This window comes from Varanus komodoensis, unplaced genomic scaffold (genome assembly GCF_004798865.1).
Source record: "Varanus komodoensis strain SLA01 unplaced genomic scaffold, ASM479886v1 scaffold3, whole genome shotgun sequence".
NCBI lineage: Eukaryota > Metazoa > Chordata > Lepidosauria > Squamata > Varanidae > Varanus > Varanus komodoensis.
The window spans coordinates 14,333,950-14,352,139 of NW_025335761.1; the positions used below are offsets into that span (position 1 = coordinate 14,333,950).

Genomic DNA, 18,190 nt, shown 5'->3' on the forward strand with positions numbered 1-18,190 from the left:
AATCCTTGGCTTGTTTTCAACCTTATCTTGATATGTACTCCTGGTTCCTGATGTGAGAAGTAGAAGATTACTGTGACTAACAAACTAGAACAGGTAAAGCTATGGATCACCTAGTGATTAATAAAGGTATTGTGATTAATGGACCAGAACAGTAAAACTATACAGATCACTTAATGATTAATAAAGTTATTGTGATTGACACAAACTAATAGACTACAAGATGTAATTGGTAGACATGGCATTAAACTTTTGAACTTAGAACCCAAAGTATGGCTGCGTAATTAGCTAATGCATATTAATGGTGCCTCCTACTATGACTCAGAGGGTTATGAACATGGGACGTATGAGCAGGTGGGGGTAACATACCAAGGAGTAGTATGATGAAGGCGGATGGGAAGAATGGGAATTCCCAGTATCCCAGCCAATGGGAGAAAGGAGGCACGGACTTTGTGCGTGAAGTAGGGAATAAGAGGCTGTGTAAACTGCTCCTCCAGTGCACTGCCCTTGGGGTGAGTGCCCGATCTGGCCAGAACGTATTAAACTGTTGCTGCTTGGTCCTTTGAGTTTGGACTGGCTGTCAGACTAGATGGCCTGGGAGTCCCCTTCTCATTCGCTCTGTTTCTATGTTCCTATGCCTGCTTCTTGACTATGACCTGCCTCTGATTTCACTACTGGACTGGGTTTGAACTCTGTCTTGCCTTGAGTTCAGTTGCCCTGGTACTGGTGCCACTGACTTGACTCTGGCCACCCAGGTCCCAGACCTGACAGCGTGTTAATATTTTGGAGTACTGCTTCAACATTCTTTTTTTACCTCCCTATATCGTAAATCAACTTGCTATACAGTTATCGAATACATGAATCTCAGTCTGATCATTGTTAGATTGACTCCAACAAGCAGTGGGTCTCAAGCAGAGCTCTGGCAGCTAGTTCAGATCACTCTGAAAGGAATCAAACCAGCATGCGTGCTTTCCATGAGCAATTTCTCTCCCTTCCTGTGTTAATCAAAACTTTTAAATGGAATTAAACATTGCAGTTTATTTTGGTGGTAAGAAGAAATCAAAACCCTTGATTGTACCTGATTGATCAGGTCCAATGCAAGTCATCAGGCATTAGCTGAAAAGGGGTTGCCTGATGTAGGGAATCGCAAGTCATTTGCATGCACAACGGTTATATTTGGTACTCATTATCAGGCAGCAAGAATTTCAGCACTCTGGGGTATGTATAAAACCAGGGAATACCCTGTAGCTTACATTTTTATTTCTGGCTCCACTTCACTTTTTCGGAGCACATAACTTTCACTCTATGGGAAAAAGAAGCAAGTGGCATAGTAGGAAGGGCATGCGGCATAATCTGCAAGTGGAGAGACCTCATCGTATTTGATGTGTGGGCAAGCACTGGCAAGAACCGATAAAACATTTTGCTGCAGAAATTCAGTGGCACAGAAGCAACACGTACATTTCTTTAAAAATTAAGGCGTGCAAGAAGCACGTGCTCTTTGCCAGCGAAATCATGTGACTGTTTCCAGGTGGTGGCAAGGCCGGCAGCAGGTCCGGGCAGAGGTGTGGCCTCGGTTGGCTTTCGGGGCGCAAAATTGGCCCTCTTAGACAGAAATTGCCTGGCTCTGCTTTAAAGACAAATCTACGCACCTTAATTTATCCGTGTGCGTGCCAATTTGCTACTTTAGCTTTGCGAAAAGTTGGGAAGTCTTGGCTATCATTACTAGAAGCCGTTCAGTGCTTCGGGAAGCAACTCTCAAAGAGGAAACGCCCCTCTCCTCACCTGGCCTTTCCTCCTGGAAAGACCTAGCAAGGAGGGAGTTGAGCTGCCGTTACGCGAAGGCACGGAGGAGCAACCCTGAGCAACAGCGCCAACTGCCCCATCCTTCCTTTGAGAACGATGCTTTGGGAACACCCTCGGGAAGCAGAAACAGGAGGTACTTCCAGTCGATCTTCCCCATAAGAAGGCGGCGGCGCACTGGGCGCCAAGCGGTCACTCGGTCTGGCTTTGGGCAACAGCGTCCAACCCCACACGCTCCTCCAGACCTTTCCTTGGGGAAAGAGCGGACGAGCATAATCTCGAGGCTCTCCGTGCACGTTGGAGCAGCGGCGCCCCTTCCTGAGCGGTTCCCCTGTGCCGCCTGCACGAGGTGGGGGTCTTTGGGAAACCTCGAGCAGAGAGCGTCCAGCGCCGCGGCGTGCCTGCTTAAGTGATGGCACTGATTGGGCTTCTTTGCCCCAGTGAAAGATGGCGTCTTCCTTCTCCAATAAACCAGTGGCTTCGCCTACCGCTTAGATCACCTGATCTGTATCTCAACATGGCCGCGGTGGCAGGATTTGTTTCTGTTTGGGAATACAGCCGGAACAAGCCGTAGGCGGAAGGCTAAGTGGACGACGCGCTGGGCGTATATCCCACCAGCAGGTGGTCTCGCAGGTAGGTCGGGGCCGGGGCAACTCTTCACCGCTCAGGGAAGTGTTAGGCGCAAGAGCGAACTCCACCCAGTGGGCTCAAACTCCGAGCAGGACGCTGAAAAAGTCCCCTCCCCGTAATAATTTGAGGTGGGGACGCACGGATGATCTCTCTTCCGGAATAATTATCCAAGCGTATTTGACTGAAAGCGTTGCGTGCCTGGCTGATGTCTCTGAAAGTATGTAGGAAAAGCCTTAGGTTCAACTTCTAGGGTTTTCTCTTGGCAAAATTTTCTCTCGGTTTAGGAAGCGAAAGTTATGTAAATACGATTTCAGCGTAGAGTCTGATGGTCGTGGTGTTTGCCTTTTGCAGCAGGAGGATGTATCCTTTTGGGAAGGAAGAATCTGTGTCCCTGGAACGGCTCTTCTGGTTTTTCTGCGAATCTGTGCAGAGGGGAGACTGGGAACTCGCCCAGGCCTGTGTTCCTCAGTTACATCAGTGGAAAGAAGATGACTCTGAAAAAGTAGAAGCAATCTTGCATGCCCTAGTAGTCTGTCCTTTCCGTCTGAGGTAACCACTTCTATGATTTTATTTTATGTTCTCTAATTTACTTTTGTGTGCTAGGAAGGTATCGAAAATGTTTTATAGTGCAATCTGGTTCACTATTTTTCAGAAGTCCAATTGTTTTCCAGGAAAATGTGTGTAGGATTGAAGCCTTAATGTAGTTTTTGCATGTGTTCCTTTGTTGTTTACATACTAAAGCTTATGCTATGTTCAATTGTGCACGTGCCTCTTAAACGTGCACATAGTATGCTCCTATGCATGCTTGGTCAGTAAGTCCCATTATACTAGTTGGGATTATGCAGTGGGAAATGTGCATAGGATTCCCACTTAAATATGCTTACTTAGACATAACCCCATTAGAAACAGTGGGACTTATATCTGAGTAAACATGCTTAGTTCTTTCTTGTGTTTGACAGACTGAACAAATGGCAGTATAAATCCCTGCAGTGGTCTGTGAAAATAAGGCAGGATGTCTTAAAACTAGTAAAGATTCTACTTTTTTATTGGATTCTTTATGAAATGTATAAAATATAAAGCAAAAGAAAGCAGAACTTATTTGCCTTTCAACAAACAGGTGCGGTATTGTAATAAGGCCTGTAGGATGGGGATGAACCCAAGGGGAGAGCCATGTCCTCCTTGAGGCTCCTCAGAGGCATCTGGCTCACTGCTCCTGGCACAGGTTGCTTGACTAGATGAGCCTTTACAGTGTGATCCTAAGTGGGCTGGGGATGTATATGCGAAGTGGAGGATCCATTGTTGCTTGGACTCAGGCTGGCTTATGTGGACCACAGTGAGGGGCATGTAGGACATTTGACCTTACGTGTTCTTGTCTCATGTGTTCTCCCCCTCCTTCTACCTAACTCCCACGTTGTTGATTCCTTTGATGTTTGCAATGTACTGTTAGTTCTGTTAGTAACAGGATCCTAATGAGGATGGGCCAGATTTTGGGACCTCCCTGGTGAATCATCATCATAGAAACATAGAAAACAGAGCAAGTCAGAAGGGGTCTCCCGGGCCATCTAGTCTGACCTCCGGCAGCAGCCGGCTACGCTCACAACATGCCCACCATGTGGACGTCCAGCCTATCCTTGAACACCCGCACCAATGGGGCCTCAACCACCTCCCGGGGTGATGAATCTATCATCATCACATTGCATTTATATCCTGCAACTTTTCCTCTTGTGAGGTGGCTTACATAGCATCATTTTATCCTTGCAACACAGCAAACCTTTGCGGAAGGTTAGACTGAGAGTGAGTGAATGACTGTCTCAAAGTCACCCAGTGAGCTTCATGGTTAAGTGGGAACTAGAACCTGAATTTCGCAGGTTCCCAGTCCAACTCTGTCATATCACACTGGTTCTCATGGAGTTCCTGTCTACTTGTATGTGGAGTTGCTTTGGCCACAACAGATTCAAGGCTGCCTCTGTCCTATCCCCCATGTTGTGGTCTGTTATGTCTTTGTGTTTATTTAGCATGGAGTTTTGAGAAACATCACATTTGGGGATTGTGAGAAAAACCTGCTAAGATTGCATTTCAAAGTGCTATTACTTAAAAGTAATTTCTACAGATTTATTAGAACTTCTGGATTGTTAAATTTTGGATGCAAATGTTTAATTCTTGAGTATGCAATATCTTTGTAGATGTGGACCGAACCATAGTCCTCAAAAGCTTGCCTGGTTTTGGCTCCTTGTATTGAAGAAGTGGCTAGCGTGGGAACAGGTGAATATTCTTTTTTCTAGGTCTAAACAGGAACATTGTCCCAAGTGATATGCTTTGCAGTGCCCAAAAAAGTTTCAGAATTTTTGTTGGAATAAGGACAAAAAGTCTTCTTCCACTACAACAAGAAACAAACAAACATTTTAAATGCTACCATTGCTTATTATTGGTTAGATCCAGAGCTAGTTATCTGAAATAAATGGAACTGAAATAAAATCATTTAAATATATAGGACATAAGTAAATCACTTCTAACATACATCAGATTGAATTTACTGCATCTACTTTAAGTATGATTAATTCTGGATTCAATTCTATTACTTCTAAACACTGAATGGGAAAAAGCAGACCGTTATGATGTTCCTTGAATTGCTAAACTTGTTTAAGTCCTATTTTCTAAATTTGGAAGTGTGTTGCAAACCCAGATCTATGGGTTCCTGCTGTTGATTGAGTAACTGCAAATGGGTGTCCAGTTCATTTGCACTGGAAGTTCCCAAATAGATTGAAAAGCTAATTGCAATCATTCCCCAGTTCCTAAAACCTTTACATGCTTTAAAACATCCAATTTACAAGAGTTACTAAATTATTTTATTTGTATACTTATTCTAATTTGCATTTTTTCTGTATTCGCCCCTCCTGCTTAATCTCCCCTAACTGTTCCAGAAAACTGTTCCTGTAGCCCTCCAGAAAGAAACAGAATTCTTGCTTCTCTTAGAAGAACTGGAAAAGGATGCACCACATGCTGTTCTAAAGGTACAGTTCCCTCTCCAGGGAGAATGCAGTGCAGCTGTACTGCTTTTAGTGCAGATATGTTTGAGCAGAGTAGTCATGTCACTGGTTGGTGGGGACATTATTATTATCATTTATTTCATTTCTGTGCCACCCGATAGCCAAAGCTCTCTGGGCAGTTAATGTTAAAACTGTGTTAATTTTGGCCATTTAATGTGTGTAAAGCTCATGTGGGAGGGGTGAATTCAGCAGAACAGATAAGGTGGTGAAGTTGGAGCTCCTGACATTCCTCTGAAATTGGGAAATGTTGCCACTTCTATTGTTTGCCTGATTCAATCAAAGTCATCTTGGTAGGATGTGTTGGAAAAAGATGACTGACCTTGGTTCTGGAGTGCTTTGATTTGTTGCCTCTAGCAGAACTTTCTCTTATTCCTAGTCTACTTATTCCACTTCTGAATATGGACTGCTGTTCTGGGTTGTATATGAGGGTTCTCCAAAAAGTTTCTGCACTTTTTAGAATGCTATTTATTAAGAATTTCAAAAACAAATTACATCACCTTTCTACATAGTCATCTTCTTTTGCAATGCATTTTTCTCAGCATTGTACTAACTTTCTAATGCCATCTACAAAATATAAATATAAAATATAAAACTGTAGAAACTTTTTGAAGACCCCTTGTATATAAAAATATTTTTTCTTTTGATGTATGTATTATGAGAAAGGTCTGTGACTTCCAGGGGCAGAACACTACCTTTGAAGGTAGAAAGACTCATGTTCAATGCTCTTTGCATGTAGAAACAGTTCATCTTCAGAGAGGGCTGAGAAAATCTCTTTTCTGAAACTCTGGAGCACCAAGCTAGATAGACAATCTGACTCATAATAAAGCAGCATTCTATTAGCTTGTTGTCACTGCTTTGTCCATTTCCTTGTGGCTGTTGACAGTTTTATTTACTTTGTATTATGGCATTCCAATATAATTCATGAAAAAGGAAGGGAGACATAAAGCAGGCAAAAATCTCTGCCTGCTTTTTGCATAGTAATATTGTGAAGAAGGGTCACTTCTACAGCTGGGAAGTCTTGCAAGACCCATTATGAAGATGTGTTTAGGCTGCTGTTGGATTGGTATAGCCTTCCTGGCTATAAAGGTGGTTAGCCAAGGGAAGGCGCTGTGATAGAAGTTTGGTGCGTGTGCAAAAGTGTTAGTCTTTTCCAATCATCTGTATTTACTTTGGTTGCAGTCCTTTTTCCACTGTTTTCTGTGTTTTATTGGGTTGGGGCCAGAGTTGCCCTGAAGGATCTATTCATTGCTGTGGGAAACAGCCTCTAGCAAAAGGCCCTCCAGAGTAGATTTCAGGGGGCTGCAGGGGAGAGTCTGGAATTAGCAAAAATCACCTCTCCCCCTCTGCATCATCCATTTCATAGCATTTGGCTCCATAAAACTCTAGGTCCAGTTCATTGATCTCTTTCATAACAGACTGTACAGTAAACGATAACAGGAACTCACCCACAAATAACAAAAAATGTTAGTTTGCAGACACTCACTTTTGCTGTCAATTCAGTTCTGAATTGGATGTCACAAATCGCAGATTGACCACCAAAGAGTGCAGCTGATGTAATTTCTTCAGGAGCATTGTTTTAGAGATCTTCTTGTTTAAGATACCTTGTTAATGTATTACTTAAGAAACTGTTCAAGGGCATGAATGCTGATGAATGAGGAAAGTGCTCCAGGACAGCATTTCTCAACCTGATGTCATCAGATGCTTTGGACTACAAGTTCCATTAGCCTCAGCCAGCGTGGCCAGTGGTCAGGAATATTGTTGTAGTCTAAAAAATTTGAGGGGATGCTGTTCTAGAAGCATGGGTGGCCAAATTTTTAAAAATGCAGTCAAAAACTGAGGTATGGCTGATATCTGTAGCTAGCTGTGTAGTGACTATGGTAGGAAACCCCTTAAGTAGAAATGAAACTAGAAACAAAAAAGATATGCCTGCACAGGATGCAGCTGGTTAGTTTCCTCTTGGTCAAATGGTTATTGTTTTAGTTACTGACATGGGAAGCTGATAAATATGTATATATGAATTACAATATTTCCTGCCTTCTTTTTTGTACTTAGAATGATAAAAGGGCAGAGTATGTGTGAAAATAATTTTGAATGAAATTGTGAGTTGCTGATCAACAGGCACTTTCATGATTGTCTTGAAAAGAACTTGGCAAGAATAAAAGAAACTCATTTGGGTGTTACAGTGTGGAATCGACAGTGTTGGTGCAGTATAATAAACTGAGAGTTCATTTTATTAATACAAGTAGGGGAAGGAAAAAGGGAGGTTCTCCTGGAGCTGCCAGATGGTATTCTGTTACCTTTGACTGTCTCCTCCCTCCAGGTGTAAGATTCCTGGTCCAGGTAGGCAGGCTCCATTTGTTTTCAACTGCCTCTGCATGGAGGGGCTATCGCCATCGAAATCCACCTTGCTCAACCTGCAGAGTGGTTTGGTCTGTTGGTTCTCTGAAGAGGCCAAGATACACCTTGTTACATTAGCTATCCTCTTACTTTTTTCTTTTAAAAACTAGCTTTTGTTTAGTTTTTTAGCCCTACCCTGTAGCCACCCCTACACTTAAGACCAAAGGGGACACTGGAAGATGCTGGGGCTCAGTGCATTGATTTAGCACAGATTTAACCTGAATTCCCCTGATGGGAAGTTTGTTTGTTTACTGCCAAACTTCATTTATTTTGGTTCTTATTACTGTTAGCATCGTATCCTTTTTCCTGTTTTAAACATTGTCGTTAAACAGCTGGGAACACTGGATAATAGTGTTAATGGTGTTTGTCTTGAAGTTCTTCTGCTAGTCAGTAGACTGTGGCCTAGTTCATACAAGAGAAGTGAAACAGGGCTTCATGCACCCAGACGCCCATGACTGGCTGTTGCATCTGTTGGCTCTGATGCATACAATCATCAGGTGGAGAGCCTTGTTCTGATCCTCTCTGTGCACCACCAGTACCAGCTAAGCACTTACTAAGATTCTCACACCATGGGGATTCTTTTGCAATATCAGAAAGAGCTAAGGAAGCAACATAACTTTGTCTCTCTCTGACATTGCATGAGGATTCCATGTACCCAAGATAATGAGCAAGCGGGCAGGTGAGAGCTGTGGCAGGCTTATAGGGTTGGAATGGAGCTGGCCAGCTGACTACAGTGTTCTCTAGAACCAACAGTGGCTACAGCCAGGTGCAGGCTTCTAGATGCATGAACTTCTTCTCTAGGGCTCCAGTGTGATAAGGGTCAGTGCTACTGAGAGGTATTTTAACTTGGAGTGAGTACTTCAGCCTGGAATCCTGCACTGAGCTGGGTGGTGGATCTGATGGTCTTATTGGCCCCTTGCAACTCTTAGGATTCCGTATTTGATACCTGTTCTTCAATTTTTCAAATGTATTGTGGAGAAATGACTCTTTCTTATTTCAGGCATGTATTTTCTTTCCCAGGAGCTATATGAAGCTTTTCAAGACAGACACACATTGAACAGGAAGCAAAGGGATGGATCTGTACATAAATTTAGTGTGGAGGTGATGTCTGTTTTCCGGAGAATGCTGTTGCAGACTCCTCGGAGGCTGGAAGCCATGCTGGAGCTTCTGCAGAGAGATCCCATTGAACATGGCTCCTCGCTACCACACAGTTGCTTCCCACAACACATCTTTATTGGCTTTCTTTGGGACTCCCTAAAACATCTGAAACGTCTCCGTCTAAATCCAGATCTCTCAGAATCGGATTGGAGCAAGACTGTGGATGAAATCTATAATGCACTGAGTCTGTTGAATTTGGAGACAGAGAGTCAGACTGGGGAGCTGCGTCTTCTCTGCAGAGAACTCCTGGATGCTTGCTGGGCCGAGCGGAGCCCACTGAGGGAAGAGCGGTTGCTCGGCTGTCTGCTGCGGAATGATAGCCATGCCTTGCTCAGCCTGTTTAGCAGTGTGTTTATTGAGAAGACAAGAGAGAAGCTGCTGAGGCTGAAGTCACCAGGCCAAGGTTTGTTTTAAGTGTTTATGGTCTAAGCCAGCAATGTGCAAATATTGGTCCGTGGGCCTAATTCAGCTCCTCCTGTGTAACCCTGCTTTTCCATTCCAACCCAGTGGCTGTACACAAGATAAGAGGAGGCTGCATTGATGCTGAAGCACCTCGGGCATGTTCTCCCCTCCTGCAGGGGCAGCCTCTGATGTGTGCACTTTGTCCCATTTCAGTGGACACTCTGGTCCCTGCACCAGCTTGGCTAGGGAGGCTTCCACCTCACTTAGCTGAAGATATTGACCAATGTTGATCTAAACCGTGGGTCCTCAAACTATGGCCCGGGGGCCGGTTCTGGCTCACCATGCCCATTTATCTGGCCTGCCATGCCCATTTGGTCCTGCCATGTGTGTACCCGTGCCCACAGGCACGCCCTCCGCTGCCCACCTCAGCCTGCGCGCAGGGAGGCAGTGGCTTGCTTGCTCAGAGAAAATGATCTCCAAGTGAGCAAGCTGCTGCCTCGTGCACCCGCTCTGCGCCGCATGCCTGCCCCCACGCTGGCCCGTGTGCACGGCTGGCACCACCTTTCCGGCCCGCGCCCAGCACTGGCAGCTTTCAACTGGCTCCCCTGGTGGAAAAGTTTGAGGACCCCAGATCTAAACCATAATTTAATTTTTAAAATGAACGGCAGGATACAGATTGGAGAAATAAGTATAATTGAAAGCATAGGCAAAACACTGCAACTGGTTTGGGCCATTCTTTGACGGCTAAAGCATGTGTATCAGTTTGGCCACAATTCAGCCTCTCCTGAAGGAGAGTCTTGGTCAGCCACTAGGTTGGTCCCTTGGGTGGAGCTGCATGTGATGCGGACAGGACAGACCTTGCTGCCACTGCTACCCGTCAGATGCTGCTGCTCTGTGAAAACATGCTCTCTGGCTGAATTGCTGCATCGCTGCATAAAGACCACGTATTCCTAGCCCTACTTCAGTGAAATAAATAAAAATGTACCAGTGACTGTCTCACTGATAATGTTGAAGGAGGTTTTTTGTGTCCTATAATCTCCCCTTCATATCCTGAAGTTTAGTGCTGCTGCAGGAAGCCATTGTGGTGGTGAGAATGTAGGACTGGGGGCCTGGGGGATCTGGGTTCTATTATTATTATTATTATTATTATTATTATTATTATTATTATTATTATTATTATAACATTTCTATGCCGCCCCTTGCCGAAACCTCGGGGCGGCTTACAACATGAAAAAATACATTGAAATACAATAGTACATAATAAATTACCATTAAATATAAAAATACAAAAAAATACATTGATTTACAAATACAAAATTAAAATTATCAGTATAAAATGGCCATGAAGCTCACTGGGTGACTTTCTCAGTTACTCTCAGCCTAATCTACCTCACAGGGTTGTTGTGAGGATGAAATTGGGGACTGGTTTTTCATAGAGAAAAACAAAAGGATTTATATGCAGTGTGGTGTGGCAGTGCTGGTGATGATTATGATGGTATACTTTCCCAGATTGTTATGATAATGATTAGGCAGGATTGTGGAATAACTGAACTGTTGGACTCTTTCAGATGAAAATGCAAGTTCATTTCCCAGGAGTCTCTCTTAATGGTTTCCACTCATGTGCATGCCTTTTAGTGCTGAACACATTTTGTTGGAGCAGGAATGAGGAGCTGCAGCTCCAGGTGCCAAAACCTTGTTCCCCAGAGTTCCCTAGGATTCCCACACCTGTTTTTCCCCTAATGGATTCCTGTTTTTTGTGCAGTTTTCCCCCACCCGACCTTAAAAGCTTGAAATCCCTCTCCTGATACTCATTTGCTGGGCACGAAGAGCTGTAAGCTATGATATGATGGCATGTGTTGTAGTTCTGGTGCTAGCTCTTTTGTCCCATCTGCCACTGCAAAACAGCCTTCAAGAGCTTCTCCAAGTCTGAATTTGGTCTTCAGTTTTTCTCGCTCCCTGCACTGGAGTGTCCGTGATTCTCAAGTGCGTACATACCCAGTTCTCTGTTCCAAACTTGGTCTCAATTCTGTGTGACATTGCTGATTTACAGTTTTATGTAGGCTCCCAAGAATTAGCAGGTGGCTCTCCTTTTAAATAGCTGTTTCAATTATTGTGAACGATTTGATGATGAAGGAATTATCCTGTATTTGCAACATGAGTAATGTGTGCCACCTATCTTTGGCTTCCATGTAAGCAATAAATCAATAAACCACAGTTTCCTTCCAGTGACTTGTCTGGGATACCTTTAGACAGGATTGCTTTTCTTGCTGCAGAATATCATAAATAGGCTTAGAATCTTTTTCAGAGAGACGATTAGGAAGTTTCTACTATCTATATCTACACATACAAAACCTGATTTGAAGCAAGTCCTTTAGCTTAAAGTGTCCAGCCGTGCTGGCTAGGGATGATAGGAGCTTTAGTCCAACACATCTGAAGGCTGAGGAAAGCTGAAGTACATGGTTCCCCTCATGATGATGTCTATGACTTGACTTACCAATAGCGATGTCGCAATGGTCAGTTGTATATTAGGACTGTCTGCCCAGTACAACTCAAATGTGGTGACATGACCCAGACTTCTTCCACTTATAAGAAAGACACATGGAATGAGCAGGAAGGAGATTTTCATTAGCTGGAACAGAACTTACCTTCCTTACTCCTTTTCAAGTGTTGGGGCGTGACAGGAGCTAGTAGGAGGGTATGTCCCCTCCTCTGCTGTCAGTGGTCCACAAGAGTCCAAATTTCTTAGAGTATCAATAAATCAGGCTAGCTAACCAGTACAGATTCCAGAGAAGCATGGGGAACGTACATGAATATAGGTCTTCTCACTGCAGACCCTCCAATGCATGGAGGATGGCCAGGAAGTGAAAGAGGAGTGGGACAACAAGCTGCCTCTTACATTCTATTTACATGGTTCCTTTCTTTACTGCCTGAATGAGCAATACTGTCTGTATCTTGATTAAAGTTGCCATTAACCACAGTTTTATTGATACTCTAGGTACATCTGAACAGATGGATGCTGAGCGGGCAGTGATGGCATTATTCCTGGATCATGAACAAGCTTATTCTTGGAAAGCTGCCTATTTCTATTGTCTCAGCAGCAACAAACACTTTTTGGAACAAATTCTGGTAATCCCCTAATGAGACATAGCTTAATGAGACATTACTCTAAGAGTTAAACAATGGTTCGTGCTGATGTCGTGTATCAGAGTGAAGCAGAGAACTCCCAGAATGGCACCTATGCATTAACATTGAGATCTCTGGCAAAAGTGCTGCAGTTTTAGTGACTTAACAGATAGGTCTCTAAACTGTAAACCAGGGCCTTTGTTCTCTATTTAGTTATTTACATTGAGCTTTATCCAATCAAATTTCATTCATGCAGTAAGACTCCTCTTTCTCTCCTACTGCCTGCACAGCCCATAGATTGGCTTGGAAGGATCCCACAAACCTCCAGAACAAATTTGGGGGATGCAAATGGAGGGTGAATTCATTCTGCCAATGGTGTCCGTTTTGCTGGTGATGGGTCGCCACTGGATACTACTCTGATTCATTCTCTTAAGTATTTCATACTGGGGTTCACTTATTTTGAAGGTGCATTTAAGAAAAGGGGCTGTGAGTGTAGATAAATAAAGAGCTTTATATGTTTTGGAAGTGTAGAAGTCTGAAACAAGACTAAATAGGTGACTTGAATTTAAGTGGGTTGAATCACTTAATCACTCCACAGGTATCGGTATCTGTTTCCATATAATTGTGCCAAAGGTCTGCTCTGATTTCTCAGGTGGTTCACACTAACATCTTAGGAAAGGAACTATCTACTCATGATCTCTTAAAGCGCAATTCTGTGCAAGGTGAGACAGAAGAAGGAGGTGCTGGGAGCTGTACTTTTTTCTGTCTCAACTTTTGCAGGATTGTGCCCTACATCAGAGGTGTTTGAGACTGAATAGGGAGTCTTGATAGATGTGAAGCACGCACTTTTCCTCAGAGCCGCATCCCTTCTGATTTGCTGTAACCTCGCTATGGGGTGTCATTATCCCAGCATGTTTTGCTTCTAAATAAAATTTTGAATGCATCTTTTGAACCAGAGAAAAGGAAGTGGTACTGTGATGACAGGTATATAGGTGTGTTTTTCAACCACTGTTTTCCTTCAGCCCTGAGAAAGTGAACTAGAAAAATCTCTCTGAATTGTTCCGGTGATACAACTTCAACATTTCATGGATCAAATACAGGAATAATCTTTCTGGTTCTGGCATTCCACTTTCGTTAGAATTAAAAAGTTGTTCTTTTCTTAGGTTACGGCATTAGCTTTATTGAAAAGGGAAGACTTCTCCAGCCTTAGCAGCTTACTGAAGCAGGAATTCAGCCACCTCAGTCGTCTCCTGATACTGCTAGGGTGGACACAGTGTCGCAGTTTAGAATCCGCAAAAATGCTGCTGGAAACTCTTCACAAAACTCAGGCAAGTCAGACTCTGTGAGATATGTGGAGAACGTGCAACACATTCTCTATTGTGAAGCGAGGCGCAGAATTGGAGGGATGCTTTGTGTTTTCTTTTCCCCTTTTTTAAATGGGTGTATACCTGATCCAGTTCCTCTCCCTATCACTTTTTTTAAACAGGGACTCTTCAATGATTCTATATTAAAAGATTTCTGTGATGGTCTGTGTGCTCAAGTGGATGTTCTTGAGTGGTGCATCCAGCAGAATAGGTAACAAAACATGGATTAATTCTTTCCAAGGTCTCTGTCCCCATGAGCCTGATTTATGATGGATGCTAGTGATCTCTAATAGCATGTGCAGATTCAATGTATACATGGGCTCTGACTATAGCCATGAGGCAAAAGAAAAGGTACTTCTCTTTGGACATGGCTGGGCCCCTTACAATTTTCTGCTCTCCACCCGATTTCTCCCCCAGCTTCCATTCTTCTGTCTTCAACCAGCCCATCAGCTCCTGTTCTCTGTAAAGCTTGCTCTTCTGTCTCATGTGTGTCTCCTCCTTCCTTCCTCTCTGACACTTCCACATCAAAATACCGAAGCCACACTTAAGTGGAACTATAGCTCTATGTATTTTGAGCTAAATAATTATAATCTGATCTGGCATTGAAAAAGGTATTCAAGTGATCAGGTTGGAAGCCAAATTTGGCATTATGATCATGGTTTTTTTCTTTCAAATCTATTGCATGGCCTTCAGAACCCCTGTTCATACCCCGTATATATTACTGTGAGCTGGAAGATGGGTTGGGGCAAGAGGCACATGTTTTCAGATTTTCTGGAAATTCAAATGTTTATCCTTGTCACTGGTGACGTCTGACTGCGTTTACATAGGTTACTTGGATAAAGTGCTTAAAACCCAACTATTTAAGCTGAGTTGGGTTTTAGAATGTTGTACATGTTAAACAATCCAGATAGCGAGCCAATTACTCTGCCACTGAAAGCAGGTTTCCATTCCCCTGCAGTAATACCATCCCAGAGAAACTTCTTCTGCAGCACTTACACAGTTTGGAGTGCCACTCTTCCCTTTACCTCCTCTACCATCTTACCGACCTCCTGGCTTTGAATGAAGAAGCTGTGATTGAACTTCTGCAGAAAATTCCAGTCAGGACCATAGAGGTTCAAGGTAAATTTTGCAAGGGGTATGGAGATGACCAAGTGTTCATTTAATCGCTGCTGACTTTTCTAAAACTAAAAACCTCTGCCGGTACAGTTACATACCTATTGGCTTGTTGTGCTGAAGAATACATTATGATGAAGAATGATGGGTGATGCTGATCTCAGCTCATCTAGCAACGTCTAGGGTGATGGGGGTCGTGCCCCCAAGTAATTTTATAGAAAGACCCAGCCCTGTTTTGTTTGTTCTACATTTTTTACTTCCATAATGTTAGTAGCAAGTACTGTCGCATCACTGAAAGTGTTTACTGCTAATTGGCAAAGCTTCTGAAGCAGGGGCAGGTAATGTGGTGTTCGTGGGCAGCAACATGGTCCTTGCTCGTGCTAATGTGACCCCAGAAACCACACTTGGTGCCCAGCAAAGTACTCTGCTTGTCCCTTTTTTAGAATAAATATTACATTTTAGCAATATAAACTAACAATGATGTAACAACAAAATTCAACACATGTATCTTTATTAATCACATGGTCTAGTAGTATACAATTTAAACTCCATTACAGCCACAAAACGATCACTTTTCAGTTATTCACCTTACTAGTTATTACACCCTTCCAAAAATAAGACTGATGGGCTATAGACTCTGCATGACTCTTCCTGATTTTTTTTTTAAATAATATTTTCTTACTGGCTGAGATTGTGTCAGAGTGAGCTGGGAGCCTCTCATTTTTGCCATCTGAATTTCCCATGAAAGTCTCTGGTTGGGTTCCTTTTACTTTGGCAACAGTTTTATCTCTTGTTTCTCAAATTTCCAGATGTTCTAACAAAAGGCCCAAAAGTTTAGCTAGCCCAGCATTAGAGCAATTAGGAATTAGATGTTTACCAAGCAGGTATATTTCGAATATCTAAATCCTTTAAGAACATATGTCCTGTTTTCCTGTTTTATAACCTAGCAAAATGTAGCTGGAGTGGACTCTGTGTGTGCGTGTACACATGCACATTTTGTGAGGGTGCCCTTAGTTACTATGCCACACCGGTTCTCATGTACTGGACTAGGTACAAATGACACTTTAGATTCACTAATAGCAGCTAATAGTCCTTTCAACTGTATGTGACTGCAACTTCTTTAGCATTGTTGTTGGAACTGAATGCAAAATGAGTGCTCAGATCTGGAAAATATAATTGTTTCCTTGCATCAGAGTGACTAAACCTTTTAGTTTTCTGCATCCTCTTCTTTTTTAGATTCAGCAATGATGCCAGCTTCCACCCGTTTGGGTCAGCAGCGCAATCTTATCCTTTTCCAGGCATTTTGTGCCATGAAATATGCCATCTACGCACTCTGTGTCAATGTGCACAAGGGTTCACATTGTAAGGACTGCGCGAGCCAGTTTGTCAGTGACCTTCCTGATGAATTGCCTGATCAAAACAAACCTACGGATCAACCTCTCTACCCAGGTCTGGTAGCTTGTGCATACCTTCTAACTAAATGTTGCTTCTTATTCAGTGTGTAACTGCTTCTTCCTACAGATCACAGCATATCTTAATAGGTTTATTCAGAGCTGTGAACAATGCCAGAGCAATGGGGATTAGCAGTCTAGTCCACCCAATCAACATAGACAGCCTTTGTGAATATTCAAGCTGCTGGAAGCACCTACCATGGCTTATTCTGCTGTCCAAACTTGACACAGGGTAGGTTGTTGCCATGGTTGACAAACCACTCCCAAACTTAAAACAGTCTATGGGTTGTGTGTGGTTTATTAACCAAGGCAACAAGCATTCTTGCCAGGTTCTGGTGTCGTCATAAGTTCTAGCCACTACCATTTTGGGAATATTCATAGTGGTGCCAGGATGTGCAGCAACCCACAGCGGCTTAAATATGCTAAGCTGGGCTATGGTGATCATGTGAACCATGTCATGGTCTCATCTCCCAAGCTTTATTCTCCACTGTATCACCACTGCATTCCATTTCCTGGATCAGATTGAAGGCTGGGCTCCACAGTGATAAGATGCTAGTACAAATAGAGGTTTAATGTCTTGTGAACCACTCTGTAAACTTTTGTTGAAATTGAGTAAAGTGTCTACCTGTTTCTCACTTTGCAGCCCTATATGCCCACACAGTTCATTTGCCATTTCTGCAAGGAGACTGGAACGGGTGGCCCATGATTGGTGGAGAACTACTGTGACATTTACCTTAACCTTTTTCTAATCCAAAGAAATCACTGAGAATATTTTTCAAGCTGAGGGTCAGTTTGCAGTGGCAGAAGCAATTGAATGTAGAAGGCCGAGACTCGCCCATTTGTGTGATTGAATGGAAGCCTTATTGGATGAATTGGGCCTTCATACTCAAGCTTTACGTATGCACCTGTCCGACTTTTACAAGCTGATATGATAAAGCAATTTTCATGGAATTCAGTATGTCTAATTTTTCAGGATAACATTTTGGTTGTTTGTATATAGCAGGTCAGATTGCTCCTGGAAAATTAACTCATTCTTTAAGCATCCTTATCCTACTGTCCTTGGTCTGCTTCTGCTCCTTGCTTGTGGTGCTCTGTAATTGAGATGGTATGAGCTTAACACATCAAGGAAAGGAGTGTAATTTGGTGGCTGAGACTCCTGTGCTATCAGATGCTTTAGCATCACATTTCTGTTTTGGGGATTCAGCAATACTGCCTAAGTTCTAAATGCTGAATTCCAGTTACTTATTATCCTCTGGCTATATCAAGAACCCCCAGAGTGTTTTTAAACAGGGGTCACTAAAGGTAGCATAGGATGTTGCCTGTTTTCCAGGCAAGTGTTTGAATCTACTAATTTAAAGTCAATTATTACTATTCCAACATTACATTTATACCTTGCCTTTCTTCCATTTGGAAGGAACACAAAGCAGCTTGCAAAGTTTTCCTTTTTTTCATTTCATCCTCACAACAACCACCCTGTGAGGTAGGTTAAGCTGAGAGTCTGTGACTGATCCAAAATCCATGACCAATTGAAGACTAGACTAGAACCTAGATCTTCCTGATCCCAAGTCCAACACTCTAACTACCACACCACACTGGCTTAAAATATTAAAGTTAGATGTTGCTTTTACATCATCCTGAAAGTAATCCAGTCATCAGGTTTTTTCCCTTACAAATTGTATATTAATACTAAAATCAGTTCATGCTGCAA

General features: G+C 42.9%; 1 protein-coding gene across 4 annotated transcripts in view; it reads left to right on the forward strand.

Annotated features, from left to right (window-relative positions):
- Positions 1-1,599: 1,599 nt before the first annotated feature.
- The window catches only part of ZFYVE26 (zinc finger FYVE-type containing 26), a 62,487-nt gene continuing 45,896 nt past the window's right edge, over positions 1,600-18,190 (forward strand). For 2 of the 4 annotated variants that reach the window (XM_044436109.1, XM_044436108.1), the window contains exons 1-10: positions 2,202-2,430; positions 2,779-2,976; positions 4,611-4,689; positions 5,349-5,438; positions 8,892-9,432; positions 12,427-12,557; positions 13,718-13,882; positions 14,041-14,129; positions 14,877-15,037; positions 16,268-16,480. In XM_044436109.1, coding sequence (XP_044292044.1) covers positions 2,786-2,976; positions 4,611-4,689; positions 5,349-5,438; positions 8,892-9,432; positions 12,427-12,557; positions 13,718-13,882; positions 14,041-14,129; positions 14,877-15,037; positions 16,268-16,480 — 1,660 coding nt within the window. In that variant the 5' untranslated portion in view covers positions 2,202-2,430; positions 2,779-2,785. Of the gene's footprint in view, positions 1,934-2,201; positions 2,431-2,624; positions 2,645-2,778; positions 2,977-4,610; positions 4,690-5,348; positions 5,439-8,891; positions 9,433-12,426; positions 12,558-13,717; positions 13,883-14,040; positions 14,130-14,876; positions 15,038-16,267; positions 16,481-18,190 lie in introns of those variants that run through there. The other 2 variants (XM_044436106.1, XM_044436107.1) reach the window with 2 other exon arrangements.